We start from the raw sequence: 13,682 nt of genomic DNA on the forward strand, positions 1-13,682 counted from the left end.
TCAGGGCCTACGTAAGCGCTGTCCAGTCTTCTCGGTTACGTGCGCTGCCCTCATATTCGTGGATTACTGGACTCCGGACGCAAGCATCATCGCCAATGCTAGAGGAATCAGCCCCAAACGTCGCAGGAAAGTGTACGTGAAGGGTTACTCCACGTGCTTACCTGTTGTTGGTTCGGGGGAGAGTGGGCCGTAGAAAGGAACCATCGCCCCCTTCACTCCGTTAATTAAAAAATAAACATTTACAGAAAAACATGGATTTTTGTGATAACTCACCGTAAAATCCTTTTCTCCGAAACGCTCATTGGGGGACACAGGTACTGTGGGTGTATGCTACCGCCATCTGGAGGCAATAAGTAAACAACACAAGGTTAGCTCCTCCTCCGCCGTATACACCCTCGCCCCGATTGCGGGCGGAAACCAGTTTAGTGCATAAGCAGTAGGAGAATAACGAAAATCAGCCTTAATGCAGATAACAATATGTCTGGAAAAGAACCACCCTGACATCAACAAAAAATGCACATTAATTTAAAAAAAAAAATCAAGAGCCAACTTGGCTAACAGGGTGGGTGCTGTGTCCCCCAATGAGCATCTCGGAGAAAAGGATTTTACGGTGAGTTATCACAAAAATCCATGTTTCTCCTTCGTCTCATTGGGGGACACAGGTACTGTGGGACGTCCTAAAGCAGTCCCTGGGTGGGAAGTTGACTCACCAATCCAAGCTACATGCACCTCCTGTCTAAAGGTGCACCACCGCTGCTTGGAGAATCCTTCTACCTAGGCTCGCATCTGACGAAGCCTGAGTATAAAATAAAATATTTCACGAATCCGTTCATTCCTCAACCAAGAATCTGCAAAAACCCTAGTCCATGCCCTCATTATCTCTCGCCTTGACTACTGCAACCTCCTGCTCAGTGGCCTCCCCTCGAACCCTCTCGCACCCCTCCAATCTATTCTAAACTCTGCTGCCCGACTAATACACCTGTCCCCCCGCTATTCCCCAGCTTCTCCCCTCTGTCAATCCCTTCACTGGCTCCCCATTGCCCAGAGACTCCAGTACAAAACCCTAACCATGACATACAAAGCCATCCACAACCTGTCTCCTCCATACATCTGTGACCTTGTCTCCCGGTACTTCCCTGCACGCAACCTCCGATCCTCACAAGATCTCCTTCTCTACTCCCCTCTTATCTCCTCTTCCCACAATCGCATACAAGATTTCTCTCGTGCATCACCCCTACTCTGGAACTCTCTACCACAACATATCAGACTCTCACCTACCATCGCAACCTTCAAAAAGAGCCTGAAGACCCACCTCTTCCGACAACCCTATAACCTGCAGTAACCACCGATCGACCAAACCGCTGCATGACCAGCTCTACCCTCGCCTACTGTATTTTCACCCATCCCTTGTAGATTGTGAGCCTTCGCGGGCAGGGTCCTCTCTCCTCCTGTACCAGTTATGACTTGTATTGTTCAACATTATTGTACTTGTTTTCATGTATACCCCTCCCTACATGTAAAGCGCCATGGAATAAATGGCGCTATAACAATAAATAATAATAATAATAATAATAATAATAATAATAATAATAGTATGGACACTGTAATGTTTAGTAAACGTGTGCAGGCTGGACCAGGTTGCTGCCTTGCACACCTGTTCCGTCGAAGCCTGGTGCCGAAGTGCCCAAGAGGCACCCACCGAGTAGTGTGTGCTCTGATCACTGCTGGAACCGGCGCACCCCTGATGCGGTAGGCCTCCTGAATAGTTAGACGGATCCATCTGGCTATGGTCGATTTTGAGGCTGCGAGTCCCTTCCTGCGCCCCTCGGGGAGCACGAACAGCGTGTCCGTCTGACGAAAGGGTGCCGTCCGCGACACGTACCTTCTGAGTGCTTTCACCAGGTCTAACGTGTGAAGAGCTTTATCCACGCGATGTACTGGCGCTGGACAAAACGAGGGCAAGACAATATCCTCATTAATGTGGAATGAGGACACGACCTTCGGCAGGAAGGGGGGAGCTGGTCTAAGCACCACCTTATCCTCGTAGAAGGTGAGAAACGGTGCTCGGCAAGACAGGGCCGCCAACTCCGAGACTCGCCTAATGGAAGTTATGGCTACCAAGAATACCACCTTCCAGGAAAGGTACGACAAAGAAATATCTTGTAGCGGTTCAAAAGGAGCTTCCTGCAGAACACTCAGGACCAGGTTAAGGTCCCAGGTGTCCAGAGGCACCCTATAGGGCGGTACCAAGTGGGAGACTCTCTGGATGAAAGTCCTCACCTGCATATTGGTAGCAATTTTTTGCTGGAAAAGGATGGACATCGTCGATATCTGTCTCCTAAGGGAGCTCGGGGCCAATCCAGAGTCTAGGCCTGACTGGAGAAAAACCAAGATGTTGGGAATAGAGAATGTCAGTGGAGAAAAACCACGATCTCGACACCAAGCAAAGAAGACTTTCCAGGTGTGATGGTAAATTCTCGCTGAGGTAGGCTTCCGGGAACTAACCATTGTAGCGACCACCTCGCGCCCAAACCCTGCCTGGGTCAGAATCCAAGATTCAACGGCCATGCCATCAAACACAGGGCCCTTGAGTTCAGGTGGAAGATCGGGCCCTGGGACAGTAGATCTGGGCGCTCTGGCAGTCGCCATGGGACGTCGGCGAGCAGCTGCACTAGATCTGCGTACCAAGCCCGACGGGGCCAGTCTGGGGCCAGCAGAATCGCTGGAACCCCTTCTGTTTGGTCTTCTTGATGACCCTCAGAAGTAGTGGCAGCGGGGAAAACAAGTATGGAAGGCGAAACTGGTTCCATGGCAAAACCAACGCATCCACGGCGATCGCTCGCGGGTCCCGAGACCGATCGACGAACACGGGCACCTTGGCTTTCACCCTGGAGGCCATCAGATCCACATCCGGTGTTTCCTACCATTGTCAAATCTGCTGGAAGACCTCGGGGTGCAGAGACCATTCCCCAGACGCGACATCCTGCTGGCCGAGGAATTCCGCTACCCAATTTTCCACGCCCGGGATGTGGACCGCCGATATTACCGAATGGTTCCTCTCGGCCCAGTGAAGCACGTGTCCCACCTCGCGCATGGTTGCCCTGCTGCGTGTGCCCCCTTGATGATTTACGTAAGCCACCGCCGTGGCATTGTCCGATTGAATCCAGACGGGACGCCCTGCTAGAAGATGCTGAAAATGTTGCAGCGCCAGCCGGACCGCTCGTATTTCCAACAAGTTGATCGGGAGGCGTGCCTCCTGTTGCGACCATTGCCCCTGGGTCGTGTGGTGGCGAAAAACTGCTCCCCTGCCGAGGAGGCTGGTGTCGGTTGTGACCACTAGCCACTGATCTGGGGGAAAGGGCTTCCCCTGAAGAAGGGAGGACCTGATCGTCCACCACTCTAGTGACTGTCTGACCTGAGAGGATAGCCGGCACTGATGATCGAGCGTGAACGGGTTCTTGTCCCAAGATGACAAGAGGGCGTGCTGTAGGGGGCGAAGATGAAATTGGGCAAACAGAATCGCTTCCATTGCTGCCACCATCTTCCCTAGTACCCTCATCCCAAACCGAATGGTGTGCGGGACTGGCTGTAGAAGCTTCTGGACTCCTTGCCGGAGTGCTAGGGCTTTGTCTTGAGGGAGAATTACCCACCCTCGGGAGGTGTCGAAGATCATCCCTAAAAAGGAAATCCTCTGGGCTGGGACAAGGGATGATTTTTTTGCTGTTGACCAACCACCCTAAGCGGGAGAGGGTATCCAGCGTAATGCTGACATTCTCCTCGCATACCCAAAATGAGGGGCCCTTCACCAAGAGGTCGTCTAAGTATGGCAAGACGACTATGCCCCGAGAGTGTAAGTTGGCCATAACGACTGCCATTACCTTTGTGAACACTCTGGGGGCGGTGGCTAGCCCGAAGGGCAGTGCTGCAAACTGGAAATGTCGGCCATTGATGGCGAAACGTAGAAACCTCTGAAGCGGAGGAAAAATGGGGACGTGCAGGTAGGCATCCTGGATGTTGATAGAGGCCAAGTATTCTCCTTGCCCCATGGCCGATATAACTGAACGGAGAGATTCCATTCGGAAACGTTTGATCCTGATGAACCTGTTCAGGAGCTTCAGGTCCAAAACCGGCCTGACTGTCCCGTCCTTTTTGGGGACCGTGAATAGATTGGAATAAAAACCCTGAGCCTTCTCGTGCTCTGGTACGGGAACAATGACTCCGTTGTGCTGGAATGAATTGATGGCCCCTAGCAACGCCCTTGCCCGGGGCTCCACTTTGGGAAGTCGGGACAGAAAAAATTGTTTTGGGGGATACTTGATAAACTCTATCTTGTACCCTGAGGACACCAGTTCCGCCACCCATGAGTCGTATGCTACCACGACCCATACATGGCGAAAGCAGAGCAGACGGCCGCCTACTCTGCTGATGTCGCCTAAAAAGTGCTCCGAGTCATTTAGCTGAGGATCTCTGGGCCCTGGTTCCCCTCGACCTGGGCTGGCGAGCACGCATTCTCCCCAATGGGTTCGCTCTATATGAGACCTGTCGCTCCCTATCCTGGTAGGAGCGACTTGGAGCGGCAGAGCTGGCCGCTGCCGTCAAACCGGGGTTGCGAAGGCCCGAAACCGTGCCTGAGCCTGGCGAAATGGCTGTTTGACCTTTTGTTGCGGGAGGAAGCTGCTTTTTCCCCCTGTAGCATCGGAGATGAGTTGGTCTAACTTTTCCCCGAACAGGCGGCGGCCACCCTGATAAGGCAGCGAAGTCAAGCACTTCTTGGAAATTGTATCGGCCCGCCATGTCCTTAACCATAGGGCTCTCCTAATGGCTACCGCTTTTGCGGCTGCAAGTGCCGCACAATTGGCCGCAACCAAGGAAGCGTTGATTAGGTAGTCACCAGCCACAGCGATCTCTGATACCTCCGAAGGCAGGTCTCTATCCTGCAAGACTTTGTTCAATGACTCTGACCATGACATCATGGCCTTGCCTACCCACGTTGCAGAGAACGAGGGAGAGTGCTGATCCTGACCCTTCAAAAACTGAGGGAGCCAAACTCTCTATGAGCCGATCAGTGGGGTCCTTAATAGAAGAACCACTAAGTACAGAGAACAAGGTTTTCGAGGCCAAACGTGACACTGGCGGATCCACCCCTGGGGATTCCGCCCATATCTTACAGAGCTCCGGGGCAAACGGATATCTTGCCTCTATTCTGGCCCGAGAAACGCCTATCCGGCCATTCCCTGTGACGCTGCAGTATGTCCTCAATCTCTGGGTGAGTGCCAAACACTCTATGCGGTCGCTTAGCCCGCTTAAAGGATACCTTATGGCCTGAGGCCAAGTTGACGTCATCCTAAACCCCCAGAGTCTGATTAACAGCTTCGATGAGGCTGTCAACTGTTTCTCGACACCCTGGGATATCTAGGTCCAGCGGCTCGTTTGAGTCATAATCTGAACTCTGCCCGCTCCCGACAACTGGTGAAGGAGAGCGTGATGCCGAACTCACAGATGCCGAGGCACCGGATGGGCCGGGAGACGCCGTGTGGGTTTGTTTCCTTTGCGCCTGCCTGGAATGAGAGCGGCCCCTGCAGGCCGGAGGCTCGTGAGGTGGAGGACCCCAACCAGATAAGCGAGCCACTATCCTTGCCCCTATCTGGGGCGTGAAGAGGCTCGATCGCCTTTGTAAGCGATGCCATAGACTGCGATAGTGATAGGGCCCATTCCGGAGGATTTGGATCACTGGGCTCGGTCGCAGGGGAGGGTTCCTGGGCGCGTTCGGAGTCGCAGGCTTCGCATAATTTATTGCTCTGCGCCCGTGGAAACGGGGCCCTACAGGAGATGCATGCAGCGTAAATGAACATGTGCGTCTTCCCTTTCCCAGCCATATTGTATCTGCCAGGTCTCAATACTGCCCTGCTAGGGGATGTGGGGGGGGAGGAGAGCACTCGATTGTCCGTAGCGTGGCCTCTTGCAGTCGGGACCGCACTTACCCGGTCCTGTGTCCCCCCCCACACGTGCTGCTTCTCCTCTACTCTGTGCGCAGTCCTGCTGTGGGTGGGCCGATCGTCCTTTCCCGGTTGCGGCCTACCCTGACGCGAAGCCGGGGGCTCAATTTATCTGGCGCCCGCCCAGGCTCTGGAGGGCGGGCCGCCAGAAGTGACGTCGCGCAGGGAGGGCGGGACTTCCGGCTGCGGCCTACCACCGGCCGAAGCCGCGGGTGTTGTGAGTTCATTCTCCCCTTCACCTTTGATGCCTGATGAACTCCCTCTGCTGGTGAAGAGAGGTAGTGAAATTGATTGGGATGGGAAGAACCTGTCATCTGGACAGGCGGAGTGTGATTGGACATCTGGAATTTCTGAGTGGATATAAGGCAGCCGACACCCTGTAGGGCTGCTGGTGATCCTTTCTGCTCTGAGCTCTTGCATCCAGTTTAGTTCCTGTCTACTAAAAGCTAAGTTTTTTGCCCTGCTATTATTCCATGAGATTTTGTCTGGTTTCCTTAGTGTTTGTGTTCAGCCAGCCCTGGTTGGGACTGGCTGAATTCAATTTTTGTCTCTGATCAGTTGATCTCTTTGCTCTGTTTTCAGAATATACCTGAGTGCTGATATAGTGATTTTGAAGTCTAGCAACTTCAGGGCCTTTTTTCCCTATCAGACGGATGGGACACTTTTGGTAGGGTTTTTTGCGGATTGCAGCCAGCATCTTTTCTGTCCTGTCCTATCTAGTTAGTTGGGCCCCATCGTTTGCTCAGCCTGTCTTTCTGTCTGTGTTTTCATCTATTTTTCACCGACAATACATGTTTGGGGCTGTCTATTGCTTTGGGGTCTGCTCTGGGGCAGTTTAGATTTCCCCTTTCCTTCTTTAGGCTTATGTAGTTCTCCGGCTGTGACGAGGGGTCTAGTGCACCGTAGGAACCCCCCACGGCTACTGTTAGTTGTGGTGTATAGGATCAGGGGTCTGCAATCCGATAGCTACCAATCTCTCCGGTTTTCTGGACTTAAGCTTGTATTTTTGTTTTCTCCTCCTCCGGTGACTCATTCATAACACGCGGGATGGATTTTTAGTGTCCGCCCGCGAAGGGGTGGCGGCGGGCGGGATCCGCCGCATACCATGGACGGAGCCGGCGTCGGTACCCGGCGTCGGTACCCGGCGTCAGGCACGGCGTCTGTCCCGCCGCCAGGGGGGAAGGGAAGGGGAGGGGGCCTGCGCTGGAACCCCTCTCAGTCCGATGTGCGCACTCCTGCTGCCGCATGAAGCTAAGGGCTCCAGCCCTCTGGATGCCGCAGGGCCCTCCCAGGCCATCCCATCCATGCCCTCTGGACGCTGACGACTTCTCCGATCAGGTAGAGGGAAGGGGGGTGATATCCAGGACGGTGCAGGCACACTAGCTCCGTCCTCCTTCCAGGGCTGAGGAGATGGACCGTCCGCCGCCTTGCAGCACCACCGTCTAGCGTTGGTGGAGCAGTGGGGGCCGCTCGGACTGTCTTGTGCCTCTGTACAGCCCATGGTTTCCATACCTAGGGGTGGTCAGGGCTAAGTCCAGCCTCATGTCCCACGTCGCGGGAGAGGATACGTGGAGAGATACTCGCACGTGCTCGCCCGTTGATGGTTTGGGGAAATCGGACCCTTTCAATAGGATCCGTTGCCCCTGTCTAATCTTCATAGCAAAAGAGGAAAAAAAAAAATATGTTAGGTTAAATGGCCCAGATATGTCCCACGGTGCGGGAAAGGATACGTGGAAGCGATACTCACACGTGCTCGCCTGCTGTTGGTTTGGGGAGATCGGACTCTTTCAATAGGGTCCGTCGACCCTGTCTTATCTTCATAGAAAAAAAAAAAATAAGAAGAAGAAGTCTGGAGAAAATCAGACATTTGTGCCTCCAAAGGACACTAAGCATAAAACTGGCTTCCGCCCGCAATCGGGGCGAGGGTGTATACGGCGGAGGAGGAGCTAACCTTGTGTTGTTTACTTAGTGTCAGCCTCTAGATGGCGGTAGCATACACCCACAGTACCTGTGTCCCCCAATGAGACGAAGGAGAAATTCAAAAATAAAATAAAAACGGTGGGGTCTGAAACCAGACCCAAGTGCCTCCTACAGACAATAAGCATGAACTGGAGATATCTCATCCAGAGACGGGGTGTATACTGCAGGGGAGGAGTTAACTTTTTTATGGTTTGCTTAGTGTCCTCCTAGTGGCTGCAGCATAACACCGACTGTCCCTGTGTCCCCCAATGAGGCATAGGAGAAATAGCTGCTAGGAAACCACTGCTAAGGACAGGCAACAAGCAGAAGAGACTTGTTTGGGCTAAAGAACACAATGAATGGACATTAGACCAGTGGAAATCTGTGCTTTGGTCTGATGAGTCCAAATTTGAGATCTTTGCTTCCAATGACCGTGTCTTTGTGCGACGCAGAAAAGGTGAACGGATGGACTCTACATGCATGGTTCCCACCGGGAAGCATGGTGGAGGAGGTGTGATGGTGTGGGGGTGCTTTGCTGGTGAGGCTGTTGGAGATTTATTCAAAATTGAAGGCATACTGAACCAGCATGGCTACCACAGCATCTTGCAGCGGCATGCTATTCCATTCGGTTTGCGTTTAGTTGGACCATCATTTATTTTTCTACAGGACAATGACCCCAAACATACCTCCAGGCTGTGTAAGGGCTATTTGACCAAGAAGGAGAGTGATGGGGTGTTACGCCAGATGACCTGGCCTCCACAGTCACCAGACCTGAACCCTATCGAGATGGTTTGGGGTGAGCTGGACCGCAGAGTGAAGGCAAAAGGGCCAACAAGTGCTAAGCATCTCTGGGAACTCCTTCAAGACTGTTGGAAGACCATTTCTGGTGATTACCTCTTGAAGCTCATGAAGAGAATGCCAAGAGTGTGCAAAGCAGTAATCAAAGCAAAAGGTGGCTACTTTGAAGAACCTAGAATATAAGACATATTTTCAGTTGTTTCACACTTTTTTGTTAATTATATAATTCCACATGTGTTAATTCATAGTTTTGATGCCTTCAGAGTGAATCTACAATTTTCATAGTCATGAAAATAAAGAAAACTCTTTGAATGAGAAGGTGTGTGCAAACTTTTTGTCTGTACTGTGTACTATATATATTATATATATAATATACACACACATATACATTTCACTTTTTGGTCGCCGCATTCGAAAATGAAATTTAAAAAAAACATTAATTTCTTTATTTTTAATAAGCAAAAGCGATTGAACTGAAACTTATGAGTCTTAGTTTAATATTAAAATAAATAAAGATTTAATTAATTTCTACTTATTTTTGCACTGGAACCTGCGACTGATCGCTTGTACCATACTGTGAACGCAGGAGTACAAGTATGGCAGGACGGGGGTCTTTAAGAGGCCACCGGCTGCCATTGTAACTCCCCGGTGCCCCGCGATTGATGGTATAGACGGTGGGGTAATCAGAGGGGAAGATGTCACGATGGCTGCAGATCTGACCCCCAAGCAAGGAGGCAACATACCATATTATAGGAGAGGTTCAGACTCTGCAGGTGCGGGGTCAGATGGAAGAGATGAGCAAAACCCGTCAGCTTGGAGAGACGATTACAGCTCAGGTCCAAAGACTGAAGCTACAAAAAAATACATATAATTTCACAGAAGATTCTGGAGCTAAAAGGCAGAATAGCAGCATAGAGCACTGACATGGGGGTCCGCACTGGTCATACTGGTGTCTGCTGGATACAGGTTAGGTGCCGCAGACTTCATACAGGCAATTGCCCCCCAATTATGCGGGGGGATGCAAATAGCTGCTAGACACCTTGGGAGACACTTATCTCCAAGAAAACAGGTTCAGTGCTAATTTCCTGGTAAAGGGTCAGTCTATCAGCGGTGCAGACGATAGTTGCGGTTTGGAAGACATGGCCGCCTTGCTTCAAAGCATAAAGCACCTCATGTAACATCTGGATTTACAGATCGGCTGCATTGAAGTGAATGGAGCCGAGCTGTAATATCACAAACAGCCTATGGACAGAGGTGGCGCTGTTTCTTACCCTATGGATGATCAGTCCAAGAGTGACAGAAGAGATTGTGGGGGTCCCAGCATGGGCCCCTCCCCCAGGATTACTAGTAGCACAGGCTAGTGTGGATCAGCCCACAGATGGGGCTGTAAGTAATTGTATTATTACCTGGGGGTAACGCTCTGAGATGATCTGCAGGACGACTTCTGCGGCTGGAGGGTGATTCACCGAAAGCACAATGTTGGCAGAAAGCAAATCTAAGGAAAGGAAATAGCGTTACTGAGGCAGGCAGAGGAGAGAAAAACAATAGGGCCAAGAGTAAAGAAGAACGCCACCATTTCTGCACACCGCCTTGTCATTGTAAAAGATGTTTAAGCTTGTAAAATGCCGTCATAAAGTGCATAGACATTACTGCTATACAGTACCTACAAAATACCGTTATATAGTGCCCACACATTACTGCTATACAGTACCTACAACATACCGTTATATAGTGCCCACACATTACTGCTATACAGTACCTACAACATACCGTCATATAGTGCCTATACATTACTGCTATACAGTACCTACAACATACCGTCACATAGTGCCCATACATTACTGTTATACAGTACCTACAACATACCGTCACATAGTGCCCATACATTACTGTTATACAGTACCTACAACATACCCTCATATAGTGCCCACACATTACTGCTATACAGTACCTACAACATACCGTTATATAGTGCCCACACATTACTGCTATACAGTACCTACAACATACCGTCACATAGTGCCCATACATTACTGTTATACAGTACCTACAACATACCGTCATATAGTGCACACACATTACTGCTATACAGTACCTACAACATACCGTCATATAGTGCCCACACAAGAAGAGGTGCGAAACCGGCTAAATAAGATTTAAATAGATAAATCTCGGGGTCCGGATGGCATACACCCACGAGTACTAAGAGAACTAAGTAATGTAATAGACAAGCCATTATTCCTTATATTTAGAAACTCTATAGCGACGGGGTCTGTTCCACAGGACTGGCACGTAGCAAATGTGGTACCAATATTCAAAAAGGGCTCTAAAAGTGACCCTGGAAATTATAGGCCAGTAAGTCTAACCTCTATTGTTGGTGAGATATGTGAAGCGTTTCTGAGGGATGTTATTCTGGATTATCTCAATGAGAATAACTGTGTGACTCCATATCAGCATGGGTTTATGAGGAATCGCTCCTGTCACACCAATCTAATCAGCTTTTATGAAGAGGTAAGCTATAGACTGGACCAAGGTGAGCCATTGGATGTGGTATATCTTGATTTTTCCAAAGCGTTTGATACCGTGCCACACAAGAGGTTGGTACACAAAATGAGAATGCTGGGTCTGGGGGAAAATGTGTGTAAATGGGTAAGTAACTGGCTTAGTGATAGAAAGCAGAGGGGGGTTATAAATGGTATATTCTCTAACTGGGTCGATGTGACCAGTGGGGACCGCAGGGATCGATGTTGGGACCTATTCTCTTCATCATATTTATTAACGATTTGGTAGAAGGTTTGCACAGTAAAATATCGATATTTGCAGATGATACAAGACTATGCAAAGCAGTCAATACAAGAGAAGATAGTATTGTGCTACAGATGGATCTGGGTAAGTTGGAAACTTGGGCCGAAAGGTGGCAGATGAGATATAACAATGATAAATGTAAGGTTATACACATGGGAAGGAATCAATATCACCATTACACACTGAACGGGAAGTCACTGGGTAAATCTGACATGGAGAAGGACTTGGGGATCCTAGTTAATGATAAACTTACCTGGAGCAGCCAGTGCCAGGCAGCGGCTGCCAAGACAAACAGGATCATGGGGTGCATTAAAAGACATAGTAACATAGTAACATAGTTATTAAGGTTGAAGGAAGACTTTAAAGTCCATCTAGTTCAACCCATATCCTATCCTAACTTGCCCTAACATGTTGATCCAGAGGAAGGCAAAAAAAACCCATGTGGCAACAAGTAAGCTTCACATTGGGGAAAAAAATTCCTTCCTGACTCCATATAGGGCAATTAGACTTGCTCCCTGGATCAACGCAATATTAAGGAAACTAGTGTATATACCCTGTAATATTATACTTTTCAAGAAAGGCATCCAGTCCCTTCTTAAATTTTAGTAGGGAATCGCTCATTACAACATCATATGGCAGAGAGCTCCATAGTCTCACTGCTCTTACAGTAAAGAATCCGCGTCTGTGAGTATGCTTAAACCTTCTTTCCTCCAGACGTAGAGGATGCCCCCTTGTCCCCGTCACAGGTCTAAGAGTAAAACGTCTGGATACACATGATGAGAGCATTATACTGCCTCTGTATAAATCTCTGGTTAGACCACACATGGAGTACTGTGTACAGTTTTGGGCACCGCTGCTCAGGAAGGATATAATGGAACTAGAGCGAGTATGAAGGAGGGCAACAAAATTAATAAAGGGGATGGGGGAACTACAATACCCAGAGAGATTAGCAAAATTAGGATTATTTAGTCTAGAAAAAAGACGACTGAGGGCCGATCTAATAACCATGTATAAGTCTCTAATGGGACAATACAAATATCTCTCCGAGGATCTGTTTATACCAAGGAAGGTGACGGTTACAAGGGGGCATTCTCTGCGTCTGGAGGTGAAAAGGTTTTTCCACCAACATAGAAGAGGATTCTTTACTGTTAGGGCAGTGAGAATCTGGAATTCCCTGACTGAGGAGATGATGATGGCGAACTTGGTTGAGGAGTTCAAGAGAGGTCTGGATGTCTTCCTGGAGTGTAACAATATTGTATCTTACAGTGATTAGATTCTTTAGAAGGACGTAGATCTGGGGGATTTATTCTGCCTGAACTGGATGGACAAATGTCTTTTTTCGGCCTTGCTAACTATGTTACTATTACTGCTATACAGTACCTACAACATACTTTCATATAGGGTCCACACATTACTACTATACAGTACCTATAACCGTCAAATAGTGCTCACACATTACTGCTATACTCCCCATTGTCCACCAGAGGGCACCAGCAGCCACCTTCCTGCGGTGACGTCTGAGCACAGATACCCGGATTCATCAGACGGTCACATCATAGCACAGTAACCACAATTTTTCTCAGGTTCACAAAACATTTTATTTTCCGTGCACAATGCAGAAATCCTGGAAGCGTTCAGAATTTATTCACAGACTTTCCTCGAAGCGTACACAATGTAACCAATGGCCACACATGACATAGACGGCCGGGTGCCAAAAGCAATTATAAGCAGGGACCTCTGCCAGAAAACAATGTAGTGACACAATGAGAATCTCGGTGCACCTGACATTGAGCTGCTGCGGCTGTGAGGTCTGAGGGTTAATTGCATTACCCTCGCTGCACCGACATTTAATACCAAGCATTCTGCCTTTAACCCCCTACTGCTCACACAGACACTACTCAGCCTCATAACTACTTCTACAGGTGATAAATATAATTTAACTTTTTTACTTTCTATTTTAAATTAGGAAAAAGGGGTGGAATTTACTGAGGGAAAGAGGTTATTGGCCAAAATCTCCCATACATAACCCAATCCATCTTCCCTTCAATACGGTGCAGTCGTCCTGTCCCTTTTACAGAAAAGCACCCCTAAAGTATTATGTTTCCTCCACCATGCTTCACGGTT

At 49.2% G+C, this 13,682-nt stretch overlaps 1 protein-coding gene across 6 annotated transcripts in view; it reads right to left on the minus strand.

The window, feature by feature from the left end:
• Positions 1–13,682, minus strand: part of LOC141059990 (nuclear RNA export factor 1-like) — a 68,683-nt gene that overhangs the window by 25,235 nt on the left and 29,766 nt on the right. For all 6 annotated transcript variants that reach the window (XM_073556225.1, XM_073556222.1, XM_073556223.1 and 3 more), the window contains 2 exons: positions 10,160–10,248; positions 9,497–9,604 (listed from right to left, as the gene is read on the minus strand). In XM_073556225.1, the coding sequence (XP_073412326.1) occupies positions 9,497–9,604; positions 10,160–10,248 (197 nt within the window). The remainder of the gene's footprint in view (positions 1–9,496; positions 9,605–10,159; positions 10,249–13,682) is intronic.

The sequence above is a fragment of the Dendrobates tinctorius genome, unplaced genomic scaffold (assembly GCF_039654945.1).
Source record: "Dendrobates tinctorius isolate UK_male_01 unplaced genomic scaffold, ASM3965494v1 ptg000232l, whole genome shotgun sequence".
NCBI lineage: Eukaryota > Metazoa > Chordata > Amphibia > Anura > Dendrobatidae > Dendrobates > Dendrobates tinctorius.